This window comes from Hyperolius riggenbachi, chromosome 2, assembly GCF_040937935.1.
Source record: "Hyperolius riggenbachi isolate aHypRig1 chromosome 2, aHypRig1.pri, whole genome shotgun sequence".
In the NCBI taxonomy this organism is placed as follows: Eukaryota; Metazoa; Chordata; class Amphibia; order Anura; family Hyperoliidae; genus Hyperolius; species Hyperolius riggenbachi.
Window position 1 is genome coordinate 93340596 of NC_090647.1, and position 27692 is coordinate 93368287.

Here is a 27692-nt window from a genome sequence, read left to right on the forward strand (position 1 = left end):
CAACGAACGATCGTTGTCGCATGTGTGTACGTAGCTTAACTCTGAATGGATTAGCTGCATGCTTGTTTCAGGTATGTGATTCAGACACTATTACAGCCAGGCAACTGGTATTGTTTAAAAGGAAATCAATGTGGCAGCCACCAGATACCTCTCATTTCAGGTGTCCTTTTAAAGATGAGAGTCTTGCCACACCTGACAGGACATGCTGGGAGCTTGAATTCCACAGCAGCTGAATATCCAGATGCATACTCTGCAACACAGGAGCTCCCTTGCTGGGCTGTCATTTCATGATACTGTGGTTATGAGAGAGGTTAGCACTTGCTAGTGGAGGTCATGACCAGGCCGCTCACTCTATCCTTGCTTGTCTGTCTGACTTGCTGCACTTTACAAGGTTAATTGGTGAGCTCCCTGCATTTTCCCAGTGCAATTACCATGTGCCTTTGGTTACTTGCAGAGCTTTTAAGAGAATTAATTTGTGTACACAAATGAGATTTCTTCTTTGAGCCTTTTAAACGATGACCTTGGGTCTTCAACTTAACTGTGTGGATTTATCGATTCTGTCTGTATGGATTGGGGCAGAACAACAGAGGCGTCCTACCTGTTTACACAGGCAGTGCTACATGGGACTATCTGAGCTCAAGAGACAATTGTATCTTATACTGATCAAAAGCCCTCAAAATGTAAAAGGATGCTTTGTGGCAGTAGGGTGGTATGCAGAGAGGTACTTCGCCCTCGCGTACTGTGGAGTCATTTGTACAGCTTCCAGGGTTGAATGGGATTATAGTTTATTATTTAGTATTTATATAGCGCTGTACAGAGTGTATTGTCTTGTCACGTAACTATCCCTCAGAGGGGCTCACAATCGAATCCCTCCCATAGTCATGTGTCTATGTATGTATCCAGTAGTGTATGTATCGTAGTCTAGGGCCAATTTAGGGGGGAGCCAATTAACTTATCTGTTTTTGGGATATAGGGAGGAAACCTACGCAGACACGGGGAGAACAAAAAAATCCTCGTAGAAGGTGTCCTGGCTGGGATTCAAACCGGGAACGTGCAAGGCGAGAGTGATAACCATTACACCACCGTAATGGTTATTGATATGCTGCAAACCCTTCCCCTACTTTCTGGGCATCAGCATCAGTTCTTTGCTTCTCCCTAGTTCTTTACCTAAGCAGACCCCAAATATGAGCCGGTGATGGAAAATGGCAGTGTAGGCCTGTCTGCACCACATACTCTGCACTTATGTAGAACATGAATAAAAAGGAAAAAAACGTTTGCTACAGAATAAATATTTGGCCTTCTACAGACAATTTATTATGAGATCATTTTACTGATATGTGGAGGACATTGTAATGTTCTGTTTATTTTACCCATCATGGTGCTGTTTCTCTGCAGTACTTTACAGAGGAGACTGAACTTAATCGTATAAGTAAGGCTTCATACTCGGACTAGAGGGAATTTTGCAGACTGGCCATTTCGACCAATAAACTATCACGTGCACAGTTGCCTGCCCGCTGTGTTGTTTAACCCCTTCACCTCTGAGGGGTTTTCCTCCCTTATGGATCAGAGCAATTTTCACATTTTTGGCGGACCTTCCATTCATTCGCCTATAACTTTATCACTACTTATCACATGGAAATGATCTATAACATGTTTTTTTTCACCACCAAGTAGGCTTTCTTTGGGTTGTACATTTTGCTAAGAATTATTTTATTCTAAATGCATTTTAATGGGAATAAGAAAAAATGAAGGAAAAAATAATTTCCCTCAGTTATTGGCCATTATAGTTAAACATATCTAAAATGTGCTCCTGTGCATAAAACCCATACATTTTATTTGCCCATTTGTCCAATTTATAACCGCTTATAAAATATGTCCCTAGTATAATGAATGGCAACAATATTATTTGGAAGTTGGGTATTTTTTTTCTGTCTTGCATCCGCCACTAATTACAAGCCCTTATACACGTGTTACAGAAAGTAATATATATGTATGGGTTACTTTCACTTTTGTCAATGACCACCAGCATCTCATTTATGCTGGTGATCATTGATCAAAGGCACTTAGAACCGTGAATGGGAACAGTGTTTCCATTCACTGATCTGTGTACTAATGGGTGGCGACGAGGAAGCGCGCAGGAGCGCACACAGCAGCAATCGGGGTAGAAATATGCATATCTACGCTCCTGAGGCTAATATAAAGTCTCCAGGGACATAGATGTACTCCTTACTTCACCCACCGGAAGCTTCTGCATGATGCATCATGCCATCATTCCTCCTCTGCAGTGTCCCTTGGCTTTAGCTGAGCAAGGTCTCTATGTAACTCTAGTATCCAATTACAAAAGGAGTTCCTGGATCTCACTGGCCATTACTAATGGTGGTACCTCACACGGTAAGGGAGCATGGGTCTCGAGTGATACACAATCAGAAAAACCAAGGAAGCCAAGCCCTGCTTCAAATCACCATACATTTTATTCAAAAATAGAAAACACTGAATAACCACATACGTGTAAACTAAAATCATAAAATCTCTCTCCAAGTTGAAACTATAGCGCAGCCGGCTGGGCACACACCTGCACACATGCTCCCATTCATGCCACACACACTGGGATCCCAACAGGGTACACTGTTCAAAGGAAAGCAACTGTTTACTGAAAAATTCCAGCCTCTAATGTTCTTCTGATATAAAGGCAAGTACAGTGGGCCTTTTTTCGCTGACCTGATACTGTGACTTTTTGCTAGAAGGCCTTGCTTCTCTCATTGAACTGTGACTCCAGGCCCACAGTCTAGGGACATATTTGGGTGGGTAGTTTTTTAGGACTACCTGCAGGAATACCATGCAGACATGAGAAGGGTATATACTCAGGAGGTGGAGTGCTTGGTAATATTTAGACCTAGCAAGGTGAGAGTTAGTTTATCCAAGTGGAATGGAAGTCTGAACAAAAAAATTACATATGAAAAAGCTGTGGGTAAAGTTTTATATGCTCTGTGCAAGCTTTTTGGCTTGCTGCTTTTTCTGTGCTTCATTATTAAATGGAATAGTTTTGTAATAATATTTTGTGTGATAGATGTTTTGTGTATCAGTGTGCTGATATGCGTTCTTGTTTCCTTCTGCAGCTGGTCGGTGGTGAGTTTGATCTGGAGATGAACTTTATCATTCAGGATGCAGAGAGCATCACCTGCATGTCTGAGCTGCTGGAGCACTGTGATGTGACGTGCCAGGCCGAGATCTGGAGCATGTTCACAGCCATTTTACGGAAGAGTGTCCGCAACCTGCAGACCAGCACTGAAGTCGGCCTCATTGAGCAGGTGTTGCTGAAGATGAGCTCTGTAGATGACATGATTGCAGGTATTCATAGTACTCCGTTGTTATGTTTTGTTATTAAAGTGTAGAGATGTCGGCGAACCCCTCACTCTTTACTACTTCCGGGTCGCTATGACCCTTAGTAGAACGGCTGCGCTGGGCCGGCGGGGCGCATCTTTGATCGCGCGGCTGTTGCTGGGCATTTTCTGCGCATGTGCGTGACGTCATGAGTGATGTCACGCTCATGCGCAGAGAGTGCCCGGCAACAGGCACGCGATCAGACGCGCACTGCCGGCCTAGCGCAGCCGTACTACTAAGGGTCATAGCGACCCGGAAGTAGTACGGCCACATAGAAATTCACGGGCGAACTGTTCGCTCACATCTCTAAGTGTAACTGTCGTGTATAAAATCAAAATTCAATTCTTTATTTTTATCTGGTAAACAAGTAATAAGGATGCTAAGCAGGCAATCCAAAGGTTAAAATCACCATTACTTTTCTTGTTGATAAATGATCATTCCCCAGTTTACCTGACTCTTATTTGGTACACACACAATTTGGTACACAAAAAGGAAGTTGCAGGGCATGCTGGGTTGTCCTTTTTTGCTTCCTTACTTCCCCTCAGACTTAACTAATGCAGCCTTTGGGTGCGGCGCTTGCGATCCCATTCATTACAATGAATGGGATCAGGGGTGCAAGCACCCTGAAATGCAGGCAACTATGCGCTTGGATTCAGTGGTGAATTGCAGTGCAGACAGTGCAGTCTAGGCACTCTCTGATGTCCCTGCGATTGCATTTCCATAAGTGCGGATAAAACCGCGCTATATGTAAACGAGCCCTCAGGCGATATATTTTGTTTTGTGGAATACCAAACAGAAATTTGCTGAAAGTCAAGGTGGTCTCTTACTGGCACCGCAATGAGCTCTATTCAAAAGCATTACCACATTCAGTAATGCTGAGAACAGCTGATCTGATTTAACCAATCACCTTCTCACATTCCAATTCACTGAACCCATCTGCACAGAAAATCACAGTTCCCGACTAGTGAGGTAAATTACCGACTTGTGCGGTAATTACCCCGGAAAATGTCAAAATATGTCAATTCACAAAGATTTCCGCTTGTCGTTTACTGGCCAAATGTGTTTGTTTTTTTTCTCCAGCTCACAGCAGCCGATAACTGGCTCTCCCCATGCTGTCTCTTTGTGGTAGATTTCACAGACAGACTTTGGGGAAAGCCAGGCAGCCAATAGGGAGAGAGCCACACAACCTGCTTCTCGCTGTGATTGGATGCAACGGATGCCGGTGGGTCTTTCAGTGTATCAATGCAGAAGAAGCTGACAATTCTGCAGGCATTCCTGCATCCCTTTAGATGTGCATATTTGTAATGTAGCACACAGAAGAGCTCCCCTTGGGGGTTGCAGCACATCTAAAGAGATGACAGTATGCACAGGATGGAAAACCTCAGAGTCACACACACACACACACACAGCTCCCTGCCTGCCTGCTGCTCTGCTAGAAGGCTGGTAAGTGACACTTACTGACCAAGGCTTAGTGAATTGAGGCATGTTTGTTCGGTAAGTTACCAAACTTCTGCCTCATGGGGGAAAACTTCTGAATTTGGGAAAAAAGTATAAAATACTGCATGAGGTATTTTACCTCCCAAAATGATTTTACCGAACTGCTTATTGTGAATAGAGCCCAATCTAGTGAATTAATCACTTCTTTTTCCGGAAAGCTTATCTACAAACATATAGTTTCAATGTCTAGTTAGTTAAAGTCCTTGAAAAGTAGGTAAGAAAAGTAATATCAACCTTGAGTTATTTGGATACCTTATTTTCAGTAAATTTTTTGCTTGAAGGGGACTTGAGAAGGTGCAAAAGCATTTTCTGTAAGAACACGTAAAAGAAAAGCTTACTGAATCAGGGCCAATGGGCCCGATCTAATTCACTTTTCCAACTACATTTTCTCCTAGGAAATCATTTTTTCTTCTGTTAAAAATAACTTTTCAGCACTCTGGAAAAGTACCAAAAAGTAGGTGAAAAATTGCTGTCAAAATAATTGAGTTTTTCTTGCTTGCTGGTGACTTAAAGGGCATTTTATTGATAACGTGAAAATATCACCTAGGAAAAAGCTAAAGCGAAAAAGTGACTTGGATCCAGGGATGTGGAGTCGGAGCAATTTTGGGTACCTGGAGTCGGAGTCTGGAAAAAATGCACCGACTCCGACTCCTAATTCATTTAAACTGTAATTAAAATAGAAAATATGATAAATGTTTTATTTCTCAGATAATAGTCATACATTTATACATACAGTAATAGCTGTGCTTAGTCCACAAACATGAAATAAACCAATCAAAAATTAGTTACTTGTGCTGCTTCAATAAAGCAGTCCTGTTTTTTTAAGGTCAGATATACATATCTGATTGTGACTGTATATATGATGTGTACACAGGAATCTTATATATACGAAATAACATCTATGCTGTAAGAATAAAGCCTGATGTGTAGCTGTGTCACTAATAGAGATGGTCAACGAGATGGAAATAATTCTGCATTGATGCTGATTTATGCAAATGTATGCACTCCCTTTGCTCATGAAATCAAATAATTTTATATGTTGTTAAAATTTGGTTTGGTGACTACAAATTAAAGGGTACCTGGGACAGATGAAAAGAAAAGTTTTATACATACCTGGGGCTTCCTCCAGCCCCCTTCAGGCCAATCAGTCCCTCGCTGTCGTCCTCCACCACCTGGATCTTCTGATATGAGTCCCGGTAATTCAACCAGTCGGCGCAGTCCGGCCACGTGCCGCTCCTACAGCCAGGAAAATTTTGCACCTGCGCAATAGTGCTGCGCAGGTGTAGTACGCTCCCGGCGTATGTATAAAACGTTAATTTCGTCTGTCTCAGGTTTACTTTGTTACACAGTAGTACTATACTTTACATATGCACTCCCCACAGGGAATCCACTGAGAATGTTGTGCACATTGAACACAGTGGTGTTGTCTATCATCCATAAACCTTGTTCAGGTTGTGCATGAAGAATGTGTATTAGAGGAAGAATCCCCTTATTCCCCTGCAGAGTACCTGCACATCACTCTTACATGTACTCACAGTTACATTGCCTAGGGCCTGGTAGATGTTCTTTGTTCCGGTCTGTACCTTTTACAAGTACTCTTACCAAGGACTAGTTTTAGTCTATGACTGAAGGGAATAAATATGGCAGCCTCCATATCCTTCTCACTTCAGTTGTCTTTAAAAATTCCTAAGCGTTGGCAGTTAAGAGACAAATTTCATGTTACATACTTTCAATCAACAAGATTGTAATATGCAAATTAGGAGTCTGAGTCGGTGGAATCCTAACCTGAGGAGTCTGAGTCGGTGGATTTTTGTACCGACTCCACAGCCCTGCTTGGATCGGGCTATATATATATATATATATATATATATATATATATATATATATATATATATATATATATATATATATATATATATATATATATATATATATATATATATATATATATATATATATATATATATATAGTAACAGTGATTTTCTAAGCTAATTTTAATGTCCAGAGGGAGAGATTGGATACTCTTTCACATCACAATGATCAGATACAGATGATCAAATGATGAATTCATACTCCCTGAAAAAACAAATATAGGGAGCATGGCAGGTTCTCTCTTGAAGCAAGGTGAAACATTTGCATCAGGCGCAGAGATTACAGGGTCAGCGTGTTTGTACTGTGTGTTTACACTAACAGCATGCAGTCAGAGTAGGGGGGGAAGCGAGAGGAGAGCGAAGTGAAGAGGTCATCATTGGGGAAAAGCAGATTGTGGTGCTGTGTGAGGAGTCTGACAGTGAGTTAGGAGGCGGGTAAGCAGCAGTGTTTCACTTGACTTGCACAGCAGAATGGAGGAGGTAGCTTTGCTGTCCTGAGGAGGAATGGAGTGGCTGAGGGAGAACAGTTTGTTTGTCACAGACTCTCAGCTAGCCAGTGTGCTATTGTGTTGAGCTGCAGCTTGTCAAGTGAGAACATTAAATGAAGCAGAGTAAATTGTCGGGTGCTGTGTGATCATTCCAAATCAGGAGGTGGGGGTGCATCCTCACATGTTTGCCGGCAGAAAAAAAGCCGGCCCTGATAGGGAGTCAATATTTTTTAGGACATAGCTGTTGATTGGACTATCTGGTTTGGAAACCACTGTGTTCAAAGGAAAGCTAATTGTTGTAAATGTGAATATTTATGATGTAAATGAGGTCACTGCGTGACAACTCTTATTATCCATCCTTTCCATAGGTAAACCCGACTCACACATTAAGATTTGTGACCTCTGATCTGTGGTAACTGTCCCTTTGCACAGTCACAGTTGGTTAGATTATTAATAGTCTTTACTGGAGGCAAAGAAAGCAGCATCCTGTTCCTACACTAATAATAGATGAGCTGAGACCATTATGAAAACCTGTTCGCAGGATGTACAATGTGTCATTTTTATTAGCCAGTGAAGTGATATTTGGTGACAAATTAAGCCTGACTGCTTAACCACTTCACAACAAATCTTTTAAAGCCCCTAAATCTTTGTACACGTATATTACAGAGAAATGATAAAATTGGATGAAAAAGATTGGATCATTAGGGGCCACTAACGGTCCAATTTCTAGTGAAAAAAATCGTTTGAGCGATCAAATAATTCTGATTGAATGTGATTGAATTGGTTGTAAATAGTCTGTTGATGGGCATAATTGATTATAAAAACAGTCGTCCGATTGGATTTTTGTCAAACCAAAATTAGGATTTTCTTTTTGGTTGTGATAGAGAGGAAGCAAAGATTGGTTTGTTGATGGTGTAGTGAACAATGCATTACAATATTTCACTTCTGATCAAAATTATCTGATTGCTCAAACGATTTTTCACTAGAAATTGAATCTTTAGTGGCCACCTTTAGACCGCCTTCCTCCTAGGCTTTTGGCAGTGTGGTGTGCTAAAATCCTAAATTAGCCTCCCAGGTTTTTTTTTTTATATGCATATTATGTTACGTTTGCAATAATCATCAGTGCACAGTGTTTTTGTGCATTGCACATCTGTACTTTCGCCCTGTAGTTCCTTGTTGCCAGGAGAGCGGGCGTTGCTTCCCCAGCACCAAGACCCAGCCCACTTCCCCTCTCTCTGCTACTGAGAAATAACGCTTTGTGGCCAGCACTATAGCTCAGCAGATTATTTTTTCCTGGCCCCTTTTAAGTTTGTAATCGTTTAACTCTTCCCACACCCTCCATTGTACATTTCATCAACCTACCTTGCCTGCAATAGAAAACTTTTTCTCACTTTTATTTCTTATTTAAACCTTTACTATTGTAACCATTTAAAATGGAAGGCTGAACTATGGTTGTAATGGATAATTTCAGATTGATTTTGTAGTCAGTAGTCAACTTAGCCTATATATGTTAGAGGGCAGATGAAGCATTCTTTTAATTCTATATATTAACTCCTATTTATGTGTTTTGCTTTCAGAAATAGGATAAAAATGTCATCGTGTGCAAAAATGCAATTCTCTTGATGTTCGACCAGAAAATATGTAAACTGAAATCCATAGTATTTTTTTTTTGTCTAAAAATGAATTTTTCCATTGGCCTGAAAGACTGCAGCACCAAATGTGTTTTTATTATATTTTGATGGATTTTATGCCCTAGAGTACATTTTCCCTGATCTAGACAGACAGAGCTGTAAGCAGGCTCACAGATGCAGTTTGCTTTGTACAGTGATCACTGATTGCATCTCCCCCGTGATGCTGTGACTAGGAGTCACTTTATTAGTTCCTGCTCTAGGTTCAGCTATTATTCCAGATCACAGGCGGGAACGGTTACACATTATTAACCGCTTCCCTGCAACCAGTATAGCTACCTTCCTGTACTGGAGCACTGCGTTCTTTCACTGGTATGACTGTGTCTGTGATTATAGCCCTAAAGCTGGCCATACACTGGCCCGATTTGCCGCCGTTTCGACAGCAGATTAGATCACTGCTATCGAATCTGCTGCCAATCGTTCGCGCTACACGCCGAATTTCGATCCATTTCGTCCGATCCCGTCGATCGCTCCGTGCGGAAAATTACCATCGATCGCCCGCGGGTAGGGAGCGCGTCGCTAGCGGCGTTCGAGTGCCCGACAACCAACGCAATAGAGCGGCAGTACATTACCTACTCCGCCGGCGCGACTACCCCCGGTCACCGCTGCTCCGTGTCCGCGCTGGTCTCCGGCATGCTTCAGTTCCTCCTGCCCGGCAGGAAGTTTAAACAGTAGAGGGCGCTCTACTGTTTAAACTTCCTGCCGGGCAGGAAGAAGTAAAGCATGCCGGACCTGGAGACCAGAGCGGAGAAGACAGCGGAGACCTGGGTACTGGAGTCGCACCGGCGGAGCAGGTAATGTATGCGGACATGCGGTCGGGGGGAGCGGCGGCAGCACCACCACCAAAACAGATTGTGAACGGTATCAGGCTGAAATTGATTCACAATCTGTTTGCAGTAAATGTAGCCATACGATCCCTCTCTGATCAGATTCGATCAGAGAGGGATCTATCTGTTGGTCGAATCTGATGGCAAATCAACCAGTGTATGGCTACCTTTAGGGCTGGTTTACACTGCAAGAGCTTTTTCTAAGCGCTTTCTGATTTTAAAACCTCTTGCTAATGTAATGCTATGTGTGTGTTCTCACTTGAGCAACATGATTTTATAAAAATCCCCCATAGCGTTGCTTTTCACTAGAGCTTTTCAAATTACCAGCGCTAAAAAAAGCTTTTGCAGTGTGAACCAGGCCTGACATAGTTTAGCTGCCCTACAAAGGCTGCAACTGAAATGAAACCAACAGAGGCGTGCTCCGCCTCCCAGGGACTTAAATACACACCTTCAATACCAATCAGATGCATATCACTCCATATACATACCATAAACGCTGTATTCATGTGAAATACAGTAATTAAAAACAAATGAAGACAAAGGACAGACATAATTTAGTGTAACGGGTTTATTACTGTATAAAGACATGTAAAAGTAGCCGTTTGCATTCTGCAAGGCCAGGATTTTGTTGTGGGGGGTTGCTTGAGAATTCTAATTAACCAAGTTCTGGATAATGAGAGGGGGAGTTTAACTACTGAGGAGAGAACTGATCTGGAATGGGGTGTCATGTGATACCACACTGATCACGTGATTTGCAGAGTGATGATTGGCTAGACCGCATACAATTTCAGAACTGCTGTATAAATACTGTATAAGATTAATACTGTATAAATACAGCCTCCAGTGCTAATTAATAGTGTGAAGGGCCTGCACCAGTGGTACCATCATGTGTATATATCATGGTTTGGCTGTGAACTGACAGGCAATTGCTGCATAATTATTGAGGCTGGTCCACAAGTGCTTAGTGTGCAGCAGAGCTCTGTGCACCTCCGAGTGGATGCTGATGGTCATGACATCACACTGTGGGAGGGGTTTCACCACAAAATCCACCATACAGACCCACCTGATGATCTATCCTTGGTTAAAGATCCTCTTTACAATAATTATGTATAAATGATTTAGTCAGTGTTTGCCAATTGTAAAATCTTTCCTCTCCCTGATTTCCATTCTGACATTTATCACATAATGACATTTTTATTGTTGGCAGGTGATGTCGGTGGAAGGAGATACTGCTTGCTTTTTTGGCAGTTGGAAACAGCTGTTATTTCCCACAATACAACAAGGCTCCCACAGTGTGATGTCAGAACCAAGGTTCTGACATCACACTGTGGGAGGGGTTTCACCACAATATCCGCCATACAGAGCCCCCTGATGATCCGTTTGTGAAAAGGAAAAGATTTCTCATGGGAAAGGGGGTATCAGCTACTGATTGGGATGAAGTTCAATACTTGGTTAAATTTCCTTTTTAACGTTAGTAGATAAAAGCAGCATAGTGAAGCAGGAAAGGGTAGGCCCAATTTTCGAATTACAGCCTGAGTTTTATTCCACACTTGAAAATAAAGTAGGATGTTTTCACCAGTTAACTTTAATTCACAGGATTTAAAAACAAGATCACTTTAAAGGCAGAAAGGATCTCAGAATTCAATGAAAAAAACGATTTACTTTGTCCACGATTTAATTGCCCTGGCTTATTGGCCAGAGAGGTAGACTTAGGCTTTAAAGTACAGAATTATTTTTTATTTTTTGGAAATATAAAATGAAACTGTCAAACTCCATTTAGTCCAGGCAGCTGCCTCCTGATGTGTGTCGTCTTCTGAAGCCGTTTCTGACCCTTTGATCTCCCCGCAAGGCACATGAAAGTGTTCCGGGGTATTTAACTGAAATTTCAGATTGCGGTAGAATAATGGGGAGAAAAAAGAACGGATTTAGAGATGTTTGAATCATCTAAAAGTGTCAGCGGGACACCCCACCGGGGCAGGGAGAGGGGTTAGGATTCGGCGGGCTGAGGTTGAGCTAATGTTGTTTTTATCTACTTTTTTTTTTTAGATCTTCTGGTTGACATGCTGGGAGTGCTGGCCAGCTACAGCATCACGGTGAAGGAGCTGAAGCTTCTATTCAGCATGCTGCGGGGAGAAAATGGAATCTGGGTAAGCTGCGGTCAGAGACCGGCAATCTCTGTCAGTGCATTAGTGCTCTAGTTTACCTCCTCTCCTCTCTGGAGACCTGTAAAGTGAAACGCTTCCCTCATACTGATTGAATGCCTCTTTGAAGAAGCCTCAAATAGTCAATTTGAAAATTAAGTGTTTGGTAATTCATTTCTGTTTATGGACGTCTGTCAGAATGTGGTTTCCACTCACTGTTTGCTGCTCTTCCTGTTCCTTGCAGCCAAGGCATGCGGTCAAATTGTTATCGGTCCTAAATCAGATGCCACAGAGACACGGACCCGATACCTTCTTCAATTTCCCAGGACGGAGTGCGGCAGTAAGTGTCCAGCAATACATATTTTATAATTTAGTGTGCCATATTGGTAATGTTGAAGAGTAAAATACAACGAACACAATTTTTTGGGGCACATATTGGTTTATTCCTGGATGGAGTAGACTTTTTAAAAAATGAATCCCCCTCTCTCCACCCCACCAGGTAGTTTGAGCAAGGGCATGCATATATGTAAAGAAAAGCGCTTGGAAAAACCGATGCCGGAGATGGCCGCTGGTAGAATATCTGTAAAAGTACCAATATTCTACTTCTATTATTTTTTTTTTTTAACAAATCAATTTTTATTTTTAAAAGTACAAATAAACAGTACACAAAGACAGCATTATGCTCCTACAGGCAAGAGAATGCATCCATCGTACAGTATAATATTGATAGCCTACCATAACATCAAGGATCAGGAATAATAATGACATAACTTGTTACAGAACCGTAATGAAGCATTAATGATGCATCAATAGGCACATTGTGAACGTGAGACACATAAAAGTGATCCAGGTGTCTGGTTAATACACATAGAATAATATTCAGGTAGCGTAGGAGAACAACACTGCAAGAGAGGAAAAAGAGCAAGCGTGGAATGAGAAGGAAAGTGGGAAAAAAGAGAAGGAAGAAGAAGGAAGGAAAGAGAGAGACTCTGAGCTCAACCCCGGACACAACGAGACGACACACATACCGTGTAGGATCCATTTCTACTTCTATTATTACCGATATTTTATTATGATCTAAGCTAACCCTATTCTCACACAGAGCCCTCCCTCTCAATGCCTAACACTAATCAATCCGCCCGGGGCTGCCTAACCCTAAAAACTCCATGGAGATGCCTAGCTGGTGCTACCTAACGCCAAAAATTCCCCTGGGGGTTCCTAACCTTGGTTTTCCTACGCCTAAGCCTAAAAAAACCCAATCTAGTGTAATTTCCCTCTCAAAGGAAACATGCCATGTCTCCTCTTTTTCTGATCCCCAGTTGGGGAACTGAAGGAGAAGATAAGTTGCCCATTTTGTGCTTTCCAAGCTTCTGATACGGAAATTATGGGTTTTTTCTGAGTGCAGGCGTGTACCTTCTATATCAACTACTTGTCAATGCAGACTTATGAACTGATTAAAATACTTGCCTACATTGACTTCTCCTTTATTGGTAAGCTTGGCTCTTCACCCCGAGATAGGCACAAGAGGCGCAGGGAAATTCGGGCGCACCATATGCTGCCATAGGCTGTAATGTGAATTACCGCTATAGCGACACTCAGACATTAATTTGTGCGCCATCAAAAGACTGTCTAAAGTACTATAAAAACAGCGAAATTCGGCCGCCAACAACAGCTTGCAGCCTAATTACTGCTTTCCCCCCGAGTCCATGTTGGCCTGGAGAGGTAATAGTAATTACCTCTGCCGGGACTTTTTCAGGAGCAGGTGGAGCCTTTTTACGGCTTTTCCCTGCACCCACATTTTCTAGCGCCATTTGAGCATGTATGCCTTCCGCCAACCTTGTGGGGTTTTTACCATTGTGGTTGCTTTACTTGCCAATTGGAGAAGTCAGGAACTCAACCCATGTAATTTTAGAGAAAAAGCTCCAAGCTGTCAGAAATGCAGTGAGTGTTGCTTCTTTATTATTTACATTCCTCTTGTTTTATCATCTCTTCTTTGTATTCCAGGCGATTGCACTGCCTCCAATTGCCAAGTGGCCTTATCAAAATGGTTTCACTCTGAACACATGGTTTCGTATGGATCCATTAAATAATATAAATGTCGACAAGGATAAACCTTACCTCTATTGGTAAGTAATGAGTATTGTTCTCTTGCATCTGTCTCAATAATTGACCAAATATAGGTAACTGTGTTTCAGAAAATAATAAAAGTAATTGCGGTTTATACTTTCCATAGCTTATCGTTGACAGTTTTTATTGGTTTCCTGTTTCTATGACCTTGCAGCAGATTGCCATTTCTAGGAAAGCCATATTTTCCTAGAAAATTTGATATAAGAAATATTAGTTATCCACAAGTCATTGATTTAATGTTATTGAAAATCGCCTCTGTTTGTTCGCAGCAAGCTGTGATTTTCCAGGCATGGTAGATAATTCAAAGTATGGCTGGTTGCAACCTGGACAGTGGTACAGTATTTAGAATGTTGAGCTGTCTTTGTAGACACTCAAAACGGGTCATCAGTAGATAAAGACTCGTTTATGGCTGTCTATCTGCTTTTTCTGCATTCAGGTCATCCCGTTTCCTCTGTCCATCCAGTGCGCCCTCTTAGTGCACACTTATGCATGGCCGTGCAGCAGCCACTGCCAGGAGGGTGCATAGTTACTAATGTATCAGAACTGCATATTCCCAGGATGCTCTCAGCGATGGCTGCTCTGCATAGGCATTCTGGACTGGGCATTCACCCTGCTCCAGCACAAAAGTTCTCGTCCCTCAATGCAGGCTGATAACTAACATGTGAGACGCACAGGAGACTGGCAACTGCAAAAAGCAAAATTTAAATTTAAAGGGACCTTGGCTCAAACTCACAGAAAGTGAATAAACACAATATGAAATTTGTTGGTTATGTATAGCCATAGGAATGCAGATCAATGCAGTTTAGGAATTCAGGTTAAGCCCAACAAGTGCAACAAGGCCAATCTCATTGAGGGGTCCCTAAGCTAACAGTGAATACAGCTGCATCCTAGCCATGCAATAGGCATATCTATAAAAGGACACAAAGCCTGAGAGTAGACTCACCTGAGGTCCCTTGCAGTGTATTGAACCCCCAAACTGGTTTTGGTGCATACGCCCTGCTCCAACTGGAACCAGTCAGAGCTGGGAATGGGGTTACAGTGGTAATATGGAGGGGAGGCCAGCCACAAAACAGGGCCGCCAAGCGTCTGATGACAGAGAGAGTAAGCAGGTATCCATAACTTTTCCTTTTTTTTTTTTTTTTTGCCTCAGGTACACTTTAATATAAGTAAGATAGAGATTATTATATTTCCACCATCTCTGTCTGGTCCCATACCTGTAGTTACCATAAATGTGAAAAACACCCCAAAAACCTCAACTTCTAATGCTTGCTGTCTGGAAGTAACATTTGGCACGTTCTTATTTAAACCAAATAATATCTTTTAACTACCACCTTCTACTTCCATCTCAAACAGTTTTCCCAAATGTGTCGGAGGCCTGGAACCCACTACAAAACGCTATCGCTAATCGCAATGGCTAGCGTTTTTATGAGCAGTTTTTAAGCAATTTAATTAGCGTTTTAGGGAGCGATTTTTAGAAAGTGTAATCAATTTGTTAGCGGTTGTGCAGCGATTAGCGTTTTAAAGTCTGATTGGTCCTTTCAATTATTTTTAATTTTGTTGCAGTGTACATTAACTTTAAAACGCTAGCAAAATCGCTCCGTGCAAGTTTTAATGAACGATTACGCCAGTGATTATATACTTTACACTGAAGCGCAAATGCTAACAAAATGCTGCATGTCCTGCGTTTGCAATTTTGCTAATCTCAATCGCTTCTGTGGAATTTGCACCATCCATTCACATTGGCAATTCACAATTAGGGCAATCGCTAGCGATTTCTCACGCTCCCTAAATGCTCAAAAAAACGCTCTAGTGGGTTCCAGCCCTCACACAAGAGGCTATTAAATTGCATTCATGTGCATGCCCTAATTATTTTTCTCTTTGAGTTGCTGTAACATCCTCCTAGTTATTCAGAAGATACAGTTTAAACTCTCTGTACCTTTCCTCACACAAGAACTCACTGCTCATCTTTTAACAATGTGATTGACTTGTTCTTTGCAGTGCTTTACTTGTCTGAGCTATTTATAGATTTCATATGCTTATTGTCCAATATGACCTCCGGGACAAGCAGGGTGAAGCCTGATGTTTAGGATGAGGAGGAAAGTCAGAGGTTACAGCTGAATTCTTGGATGCCTATAGGTTAAAGGATTTTAAGAAGATGAAAACATGTGAAAGTACAAAAACTCCCGAAAGCTTGCAATAATTATCTTTCCACACCCTGTTAGCCTCGGTGTTTATGTGCCGTTCCCCTTCCTAACACGCACTGTGAAGTTTAATGACGTTCGCGCCAACTCTGCTCTTCTGCAGTCATTAGTTTTGCATTTTTCCTGGAGAGTTTTAGCCGATCTCTCTTGTGACCTTTCGAAGCTCGTGCTGGGATGATGTTTCTTTCAGATTTACATTTATTGCACAGCTGGCGTTGCATTTTTCTATTACTTTGTCACAGTCGTGAATGTAACGCACCCACTATACTACTAAATTGCCCGCAGCTATTAATATGCTTTGTAAATGGGTTTGTGGCGTTGGAACAGCTGCTCTGACACCAGCTTGTATGCGAGAAAGGAAAGCGTCTGAGTATTCTAAGCCTTGCAAGTTACTTTGGCTGTCACACTGTATGGTAATGGTGCTGGGATATCTGCCATCTAGCCGCTACTGCCGGTGTGTGCAAACACTTAGTTGATGAAAGGTTAAAGAGTACCTTAACTTTGGATGCCTTTTTAAAAATTAAAGGTATGAAGGTATTGGTATGTCCACTGATACTGTGAGCAATTTCTTCAATTCTTTGGACTGAAAACTTTGATTGCATCTAGTGGTGTTAGCTACTAGTATGTAGCTACTCATAATTTAAATTTAAATTAAACAGCACTGCCCACAGCGGGGGTAGGGTAGGGGGAAATGAGGGTGAACTTGCCTATGCTGCCATCTGTAGCCGATGCATTCCACGTAACTCCACTGCTTTCTCCTTCAAAGCCGGAAATAGTGACGTTACGTGGACCACGAGTGGAACGCATCAGTGATGGGCAGCGGCATAGGTAAGTTAACCCCCTCTCTGCCGCGGGCAGCGCTATCTAATTTAAATTTCGATTATGAGTAACTATAGTCTATAGTTACAATCCAATCTATAGTTTTAGTCAAAATCAAGCAAAATTTTGATTGGTTGGACATGTTGGGACATAGATTTTTGGCAAATTCAATTGGAGTGATAAAATCTGGGAAAATCATCAAGCATGCGGCTACCTTAAAGAGAACCTGTACTGAGTAAAATTATTTAAAATAAACACATGAGGTAACTTCAAATGAACATTAAATAGTTACCTTGCCATCAGTTCCTCTCAGAAGCGTACCATTTTCTTCTTACAGTGATCCCTTCCAGTTCTGACAACATTTTGTCAGAACTGAAATATATCAGTTGCTGTCAGTTACAGCTGAGAGGAGAACTGATTTGTCCATGTTTCCCTATGGCTCAAGTGGGCGATGTTACAGTTTAACTGTGTGCTGACCAGAAAGCTGTTATGGTGTAATGGCCATTTTCAAAATGGAGGACGGAGAATTCCATTGATCACAGTGGACAAACAGGATGCAGGAGAGGAAAAATAGACTGAGGAGTAGACTACACAGGAGGTAAGTATGACTTGTGTATGTTTATTTTGTCTTTTAATCTTCAGTTCAGGTTTTCTTTAAGGTGTAGTAACCCTAACAGAGGAGTCAATAGTTCTTCATGCCTGGGGGCTGAGCTACAGGTTGACAGCCTCTTCCTGTTAAAAAAAAAAGTTCTGAATCCTTCAATGAGGGCTCTCAAATCAGAATGCTTATCTAGTGTTCAAATTAAACATATAAAAAACATTTGATTTACAACTACTGTATTTTTTGGACTATTAGACTCACTTTTTCTCCCCCAAAAGTAAGGGAAAAAAGTCGCTGCGTCTCATAGTCCAAATGCAGGGAGTTCCTGACTTGTGAACGCCTGCCAATACAAACCTCCAACCCGCCGCAATGTCAGGGACTGTGCTGTGCCCATGGGAGCAGACAGAGGACACGGGGATACAAAGGGGCATAGAGGAGGACACGAGGGGGACACAGGGAGACACGAGGTACAAGGGGCATAATCCACAAGATGCCCCCTCACCATGGATGCACCAGGTTTAGTATACATTTTTTTTCCCCCTGGTTTTTGTCCTCTAAACCTGTTGAAATAGGCCTTGAGTGGGAATTTAAACGCATAACTGGTATGCTGTACATCTTTTATAGATTGTGGTATTATATTGGATATCTTTTATAGATTGTGGTATTATATTTTAGTGTGTTTCTCTTTGCTTTTAAGAGACATATATTGGTGCCATTATGTTTATTTTCTGCATCATTTATATACTGTACAAGTTTGATCATTTTTGATTAACATAATACTGTTGATATCTATTTTTTTTATTAAGAAGATCTTTTTAGCCTTTATTACCAACTCTAAATACAATTTTTTAGTCTCCAAAAATGAAAATAAAATGTTAATTGTATTATTTTACAAAAAAAGTAAATGATTTTGTGATACATCTTAATAAGTTGTAAAGGGTAAATAGTGTATAATTAGTAAATATGAATAATTGGGAATGACGAAGTTAATTTAAATACACCAAGTTAGGTTAAACTACATTCAAAAAGTAGTTATAGCATAGCTTGTCTCTGTTGATAAATACTGCTGGTGTTAGAATATTGGGACCATGTGGTTCGGAACCCAAACAGCTGCATTCAGCACTGGGCGGGGTATGTTCCATTTAGCTTGGATTCTTCCTCCCTCCATCTTGGAACAGGAAGTATCTGAGCTAAATAAAATGCACCCCATCCTGCTGTCCAGTGCTGAATGTGGCTGTTTGGGTTCCGAACCGCAAGGTCCCAAATTCAATCCCCAATACTACTGATAAATATGTCATTTCATATGGTTATGTTAGTAAACACTGGAAATGGTGACCAGAATTATATATTTCACTTAAAAAATTCACTTTAAAAAAATGTTTGTTAGATTACAAAACTATTATTATTATTTATAAAGTGGCAACATATTCTGTGGGGCTGTACAAAGTAAAACAAACAAACAAGGGGTACATACTGATACAGACAATAATATATATCAACTATGGACACTGGTACAAAATACAGAATTGGTGATTACAATGACAAATGTAACATGATGATTAAAATGAATAACCATTTCAAGACACAAAAGGGTGAGAGAGCCCTGCCCTCGCGAGCTTAAAATCTAAAGGAATGGCAAGGAAAGAAGGTGGGGGAGGTATACAGTATACATACAGGCAGAGTGTGTTTATGTTATCTAGGAAGGAGGAAAACTTGGCGAGAGGTCAAAGGGGGAATGTCCAAAGTTAGAGCATATGCTTGTCGGAAAAAGTAAGATTTTGAGGAGGCGTTTAAAGATTTCAAAGTTTGGGGAGAAACTGATGTGCTGTGGAAGGGTATTCCAGAGGAGGGCTGAAGCACATGAGAAGTCTTGTAAACGTGAATGTGAGGAGGTTATTCTAGAGGAGGACAAAAGAAGCTCAAGTGCAGATCTGAGATTGCGGTTGGGTTGGTATCTGGAAACTAGCGAGGAGATGTACAGGGGAGATAGATTGTAGAGCGCTTTGTAGGTTAGTGTTAAGAGTTTAAAATGGACCCGCTTGCTAATTAGCCAATGAAGAGCTTGGCAAAGAGGACGAACGAGAAGCGAGATGAATGAGACGAGCAGCCGAGCTCAGTACAGATTGGAGCGTTGCCAGTCAGTCAGTTAGTTGTTTGTCCACAATGCAATATAGTACAATAGTTCTAACGAAATATAAGAGCATGTACTAACTTTTTAGTAGCGTCTTGAGTGAGAAAAGGTCAGCTGCGAGATATGTTTTTGCGTTTGAGGTGACAGGAGCTGGCTGCGATTATGATAATATGAAATAGTATAAATAGCAATAGTATAGTGAAATAGTATAGAATAATATAGATTAGTATAAAAATAAAAGTTTAACTTTTTTTTTTTTGCATTTTAAAATTGCTTTTCTATGGCTTTTCATGTGTAGGCTAAACTCCATTGGAACTTATGACCCATTTTTTTCTCTTTGCAGTTTCCGCACAAGTAAAGGTGTTGGTTATTCTGCACATTTTGTGGGTAACTGTTTGATAGTCACTTCTCTGAAATCAAAAGGAAAAGGCTTCCAGCACTGTGTCAAGTACGACTTCCAGCCACGAAAGGTAAGCACAGGAGAAGGTTGTGATGTGTCATAAAATATTACTGTATTGCTGATCTGTGCCTTCTCTAAAGCTACAGTATTCAGCAGAGAGAGAGAGACATGAAATCTTTGTGGTATTTATAGCTGTGGAAAAACACAAGATTCTGGGAATGCAAGGCATGTTCTCAGTTTTTTTTATCATATTTTATGGGTGTCTTTTCATCCCCATACAGTCTTTATTTTTTGTTGACACGATTCCTGTTTTTTAGATAATGAAAGGGACTAAATGTAGCTCGGTGAGTGGAATTTTTCCTGATGTTTTCAGTATTTGGGTTTGGTTTGGGTGGGTCTGACTATGTCCAAAAGAAATATTATTGATTAAAGTCATGGCCGTTAACCGTGGTCTGTTACTAAAGGGAGGAATGTGATGATTGGAGCTAACAGGAAATTCCACTTCTGTTGAGGGGTTGTCGGTCAAATTTGGCTTTATATTTTGTAAGGGTTCTTGGCACACGGTTTAGCTTGATACTGTTTTTATGTGTATATGATAGTCACTCCAGAGGGCTTCTAACTGAAACTGGCAGAAATTAATGTCAAAGTTTGCTGCTTAGCACTGGATTGGTGCAGGTGTTGAAAATGAGTGACAAAGGCTTCTGCGTTGTGCAGGTTGGATACTGTTACCATGGTTGCAAATAACAGTTTCAGCTTTCTGTTCTCTTGTTAATTTTGGAAATTACCTTTGACAATTTGAAATGAAAATCTAACATAAAAGTTTACATTGGATATTTACTTCGCCTACCTTCTTCCTTAAGTTCCTCTTGCCCATGCGATGCCCTATGTCATGTAATTGCTTGGGTGGAGAGTGGAAAGAACATTGCTTTGTATCTGGGTTAAGGTGCTTTGACAGTTGGGTCAGCCTTGTATTTGAAAGTGCACATTTTGGAGTAATTCTAGAACTGGAAGCTGGTAGGATGAGGCAGTATTTGGAGGCAGTCATCAATGTGTCATTTAAACACAACATGTTCATGGGTCTCTGTAGATCTATTTTAAATTGGAAAAATACTTATGCAGGATCCATTTATATTTATGGCAATTTCAAAATGAAAGTGTAATTATCTAAAGTGTAATTTACAGATTGTTTCAGCAGTAATTTGTGAACAATCACCATATAGACATGCTGTTTGGCTCTTTAAAGAGGAACTTCAGTGAACATAATGTAATAAAAAAGTGCTTCATTTTTACAATAATTATGTATAAATTATTTAGTCAATCTTTTCCCATTGTAAAAATCTTTCCTCTCCCTAATTTACATTCTGACATTTATCACATGGTGGCATTTTTACTGCTGGCAGGTGATGTCACTGGAAGTAGCTGCTGCTTGCTTTTTTGGCAGTTGGACCCAGCTGTAAACAGCTATTTCCCACAATGCAATGAGATTCACAGATAGGAAACTTTCAGGACCATGGTCCTGACATCACACTGGGAGGGGTTTCACCACAATATCAGCCATGCAGAGCCCCCTGATGATCCGTTTGTGAAAAGGTAAAGATTTCTCATGGGAAAGGGGGTATCAGCTACTGATTGGGATGAAGTTCAATTCTTGGTCACAGTTTCTCTTTATTGAGCAGTGCTTTCTGCCGTTTGGAGAATGAGCTTCCTTCCTTTGAAGTTCCTGTGTATTTAGAGAGGCTTTGGGTCATGGGTGAAACAGGCTGTCCTGGTGGATTGTATAAGAGAAGGTCATGATGTTTGAGGACACCTGTACATACATCTTGCCAAAATTATCAGGCACACTCATTTGGGACTCCTTACCTAGGATGTCTGGATATACAGATAGATCTAGCCACTGTGTCCCTCAAATCAACATAGGCAGTCATAAATATTAGTGACCTCTCCTGTCTTGGGAAGTGTTGCCATCTCTCCTCCTGTATACAAAAAATGTAAGTTTACTTTATGGCTAGCTGCAACCATTTGCTATTTCAAGTTTGCATTCCATTTTTATTCTGAGTTTAAGGATTTAGTCCATAGCATCTGTATTGAAAACAAGGTGTGTATTTGCCTCTAGGGGGCTCACACGCCTCGGTTGGTAGTCATTTCAGAAGTGGCCTTGTTTAGGAGCGCTGCCAATTCTTCCCTGTTTAAAAAAAAGTGTGTAAACCATTTTATGGCCAGCTACCCCAGGTTTACACTGTTTGGTAATTAGAGGTTAGGGTCCCTTTCATGAAGGATGACCTCATTGCGGTGGAAGGGTCTAGCACAGAACATTCTGCATACAAACTGCTGTTTTTGCATGCTAACGGCCTCCATTATGTTCATTTTGGGACATCTGTTATGAATGCAAGTTGTGTACCTTGCCTGTAATTGAGGCTCTGCGTATCTATGCTGCTGGTTATTCAGATGCAGCCTGTCTTGGGATGCGTTGCCACCTCTCCATACATCTCCTGTCTAACCATGCAAGTTAGGAGGTAGACAAGAGTTAAGGCTTCTCTGGGTAGTCTGTGGCTATAATATTGGAAAGCTTGCCTTGACTGGCGAACTCTCTGCCCTAGCTGACATACTCCTTCTGCTGTTTGGCTTCTTGCTTTATTGGGGGGATGTGATGACATCACTATTGTTTAGTCTGAAGCCTTTTCTAAATCCTCTTTTTATTAGACATTTATGTAAAGCAATATCAGCCTAGCTAAAATGCCGTATTCCAGCGGCAGAACGAGATAAACCCCCCAAATCCCTGGGGCAAAATTGGGGGAGCGCTTCCGTTTAGAGACAGAGCTTTTTGTGCTGTAGCTCTGACTCTACTCGCATCAATCCCCACTGATTGCCCCCCCCCTCCCCCCTGCCCCTCTCAGAGGTGGAGATCTGCGCGGAGATTGACGCTAATGTAGGCAGAGCTACAGCTCTAAGTTCTGCCTCCCCAGGCAGCAAAATCCACAGCCTGAAAAGTCGTGGAATTTTGGGGGGTTTAATTGCCCCGTTCAGCGGCGGGAATGCGGCGTTTTAGCTAGGGTGATACTGCTTTACATAAATGTCTAATAAAAAGAGGATTTTTTAAAAGGCTTCAGACTCTCGCTTGAACTATTGCCAAAATGGATTTGGGACTGTCAGTAGTCTTCAATGGGCATATCCCAAACCTCAAATTTACCTCCTATTTATTTTTTTACTTTTTGTATATTATACCAGCTTAGGTCTCGGCTGGTATCACATACTATCACTAGCTAGTATGTGTAAGGCAGGTTCCTTAAGGCCTATCTTTTTCTTTCTGAAATCAATTTAAGGATGTTCTTGCACAACTGAGCACATTAGCATTGATGTAACTCAGTCTACCTCTATAATTTCACCCTGAATGCATTAGTCTAGGCTAATACCAATGGAAATATTTAATAACATGAGTCTGGATAACATCATACGATCATGATGTATATCTCAGTATGGCTTCAAAGCCAGGGTAGAAACTAAATTACTAACCAGTGGATCTGAGGCTCGCTTTATCAATTGGATTTCACATTTCCTTTACAGATTGTTTAAAATGAATATTTGAACCTCATTGCGTATTCCCTTTTGGAATTTTAGCCTTGATTGACAGTGTAGCAAATTTTTATTGGTGAAGGCAGAATCCTCAGTGAAGCCATGTGCTGCTGATGACTGTTTATGCTAACCTCTCCTGAAATGACTTGAAGGAAAGGCCATTGACATTTTAAACTGCTGAGAGGAAATGGGCATACAAGCAAAAGTAATTGGAAATGATTGTTCAATTTATTTACCATTAAGAGAGTGTGTGCTTCTGTATGCACAGTGTACGTTTACAGGAGATATCTTTATTCATTTTGGTTTGTAGATAAGATCAGGCAGAATTCCAAGGACAGCATTGAAATGCAAATACTTCACTGAAAATTTTCCTTAAAGAAATACCCGAGGTGACATGTGACATGATAGAAGTGTATGCACAGTACCAAGCACACAAATGGGCTAGTTCCTTTTTTACTTTCTCTGCCTGAAAGAGTTAAAAATCAGGTATGCACGTCACAGTTTCTGTCTGGGTCCGGTTCGGACTATAGCATAGCCCTCACTAATTAGGAATTAGACATAAATCACTTTCCTGGCAGAAAATGGCTTATGGAAGCAGAAAAGAGATAAAAAGGGACAATGGTTCATAGATTTTAGCTCTGGCATACTTAAATTAATGTGTCATTGAGAAGAGGCCTCTGAACAGTAAAAACTTAGATTTAAATCTAAAATGAAATTGTGGGATAACTAAAAAGTAATGTTTAGGAGGAGGATAGTCCTTTAATCTCAACATCCTGCATGCATGGGCAAATAACACACCTGTCTTGGTTTTGCTGCCTCATATTTTGTGCAACTACCCGGTTATTATAGTCCTTTTTCTAGACCTTCAGTGCAAGGCTGTAACCCCGCCCACTTACTACCCTGTGGTGACCCCTTAAAGAGGTATTGTCAGCCACAAAATCAAATTCTTTTTACCCACGGCTCTGTGTTTAATATGCAGCCTGAAACCTTACCTTGCATTGCAAGCACTACAGTCTATTCAGAAATAGTTCTGCTGTAATAAATCTTATCTGTCAGCCTGGCTCTATTTTTGCCATTGCCAATGAGAAGAAAGCTTGTAATCACTTCTGCCACATTCCCGCTCCTCTGTGATTGGCTGAGGGCAGTTCAGTGGGCTGCTGAATTCTGTTCTATGCTGTGCTCACCTGTGCTTGGCAAGCTTAGCAAGCTAGCTATAACAGTGCAGTTTCTAGGAGGAAAAAAAGTAAGGGAGGAAATGACGTCAGGATTGGCTTCAGTCAGAGGAAACAAAGATGGAAAATGCCAGGAACATAATTCTCTTTATGTACTATATAAAATTCACTGAAATCAAAATGTGGACAGTACAGTACATCTGTTATGTAAGTAGAACTACTTATTTACTTATATATGTGTTTTCTCCCTGGTTTCCGGAGATAGTATGGCTGACTCTGCTGCTTTAACTGAAGTGCAATTAAAACATTTGAGGCTCTCCTGCCTGTTATTTTAAATTGGACCTAAACTCTTGCACAGGACAGAAGGAAAACTGAGAGACATGCACTCTGTATGTTTTTAGAGAGAAGAGCCTGTCTAATTCCCCCCTCATCTAAAAGTAATCACAGTTGTAATTTAATCTCTCAGCTGTGTCAGCACACAAATTCTGCAGCCCTCAGCAGACACAGCTAATATGTAAACACAGGATGTCAACCCTTTGCTTTTATGAAAGCAGGAAGTAGACACATTGCAGATTTATTGCAGGAGTTCTGTAAGCTGTAACAAATATATTTTTTCTTCAAAGGTTATTATACTGTTGCTTATCATTTAAAGCAGAGAGGATGTTCTGAATTCAGGCCGGCTTTAATAGCATGTGATCGAAAAAAGGAGTATAATCAGTTTCTTTACAACAACGTACAATTATAAATGCCATTTTCAATGTATTATGTAATTGTGCAATCACATCTTATGTATAGTAAGCATTACTTTTTCGGAGGTTGAATGATGCCCTTACTGGACATGAAAAAACAGGGGTTTAGTTATTCCAAGTCAGTAAGCCTGCACACCATGTGAGGAGATGATTCCCAATAGAATACAATATGTGCATTACAGAGGACTGAATCTAAGCTGTGTTACAGCTGTGTGACTGTGAGTGGCTGTCTTTGAATCATTGGTGAGATATGCAATAATTTTAGCACATGGCAGACTTGAATCTATTCTAGCTTGGTGCAGAGCAAGATGTGCCCTAAGTTTGAATGACTAGAATGTATGCTAATGCCCTAATCCTCCACAGCAAAGGTGACATGCCCATTATTAGATAAAGGTGTTCTACACTAATGCTCCCAATCTGTCTCTTTACAGTGGTACATGATCAGCATTGTACACATCTACAACCGCTGGAGGAACAGCGAGATCCGCTGCTATGTAAATGGCCAGCTAGTATCTTACGGGGACATGGCGTGGCACGTCAACACAAATGATGTAAGTCTTTGCTTTAATCATGCCAATATAGGACAGTAAGCTTCATACATTGCCATTATACAGATGGTAAGCTCATACATTGCCATTATCTGGTATGTCGCTCTCAGCATAAGCTGCTTTGCATGGTCTGATGTAGCGATGTTTGCAAGAATGTATCCCGGGTCATTTCACACCTCGCTACAATTCCTAAAGAATGAAGTGAAATAATGTGTTCAACACAATAAGGTTTCTGACTATGCCTGGAAATTGTAGCTGTGTAGTGTGGCCAATGCTTGCTGGCGCAGCTTAAAGGAAACCATAGCTGAGCAAATATAAAAGTTTTATACATACCTGGTGCTTCCTCCAGTCCCATGTGCACAGATCACTCCCACGCCGCCGTCCTCAGTCTTCTCCCTCTTTGGTACCCGTAACTTCAGCCAGTTGCGGCCAGTCTGTGCAAAAGAAGTGCGCCCTCTACGTATCTCTCCATTGGCGGAAGAGGTACGTAGAGGGCGCGCTTCTTTTACGCATAGAGACAGCAACTGGCTAAAGTTACGGGTACCAAAGAGGGAAAAGACTGAGGACAGCGGCGTGGGAGTGATCCGTGCGCATGGGGCTGGAGGAAGCCCCAGGTATGTATAAAACTTTTATATTTGCTCAGCTCTGGTACACTTTAAGCTTAAAGGACCACTATTGTCAACAATTGTATTAATTTAAAATACATGTGTATGCATACGTATGAAGTTTTGAATCAGGATGATACCATTTATTGGCTAACTTAGAGATGGATAAACAGTGAGCTTTCGACTTATAAAAAGCCTTCGTCGGACTGGTTCCTGACCAAAACTGAAAAACACAGCTTATATACACTGACATACAGAGGAGAAACATTCTTTAGCAAACATAAATGTAATTAGATGCCTTAACTGTTACTGAGGAGGCTTTCCCAGGCATCCTATCTAAACTGATAAGATCAATAGAATTCTCAACATGACATAAAGCAGACTCTGGTGATGGGGAGACATCGTAAATTCCGAATGCAAATGGTGACTGGCCTGGTTACATGCACCATTAATTCTAAGCTTAAGAGAATTGTGGCATTTAAAGCCAGCACCTGAAAGCAAATAAAATGAATAGTGACAGTGAATTCCATCTTACACAGCATATGGCACAAAAATGAATGAAAAGATAGAAAAATTAAAATTAAAAGAATTGTGGCATTTAAAACCCATCGTACCAGCACAAGAAGTTAGAGTCCTTGTTTAAACAATCTTCTACAGTTTTGAACCAATGTATAAACTTAGTTTCTTGTGTTAGTCTCATGTTTCCCGATTTGAAGCCACCCATTAATACAGTGACGCGAAAATCGCTTAAACTGTGTCCAGGTAAACAAAAGTGTGTTGGTATTGGGAGATCAGTATATTTTGTAATATCCTTTTTCCTGCTGTTAATAGTGGATCTGTGGTGTGTCATGTGATCACGCAGTGGTTGACTTGTT

General features: G+C 41.0%; 1 protein-coding gene across 9 annotated transcripts in view; it reads left to right on the forward strand.

The window, feature by feature from the left end:
• Positions 1-27692, forward strand: part of NBEA (neurobeachin) — an 866760-nt gene that overhangs the window by 196070 nt on the left and 642998 nt on the right. For all 9 annotated transcript variants that reach the window (XM_068267062.1, XM_068267067.1, XM_068267066.1 and 6 more), the window contains exons 2-7: positions 3117-3348; positions 11800-11900; positions 12139-12234; positions 13899-14020; positions 20117-20243; positions 26096-26215. In XM_068267062.1, coding sequence (XP_068123163.1) covers positions 3117-3348; positions 11800-11900; positions 12139-12234; positions 13899-14020; positions 20117-20243; positions 26096-26215 — 798 coding nt within the window. The remainder of the gene's footprint in view (positions 1-3116; positions 3349-11799; positions 11901-12138; positions 12235-13898; positions 14021-20116; positions 20244-26095; positions 26216-27692) is intronic.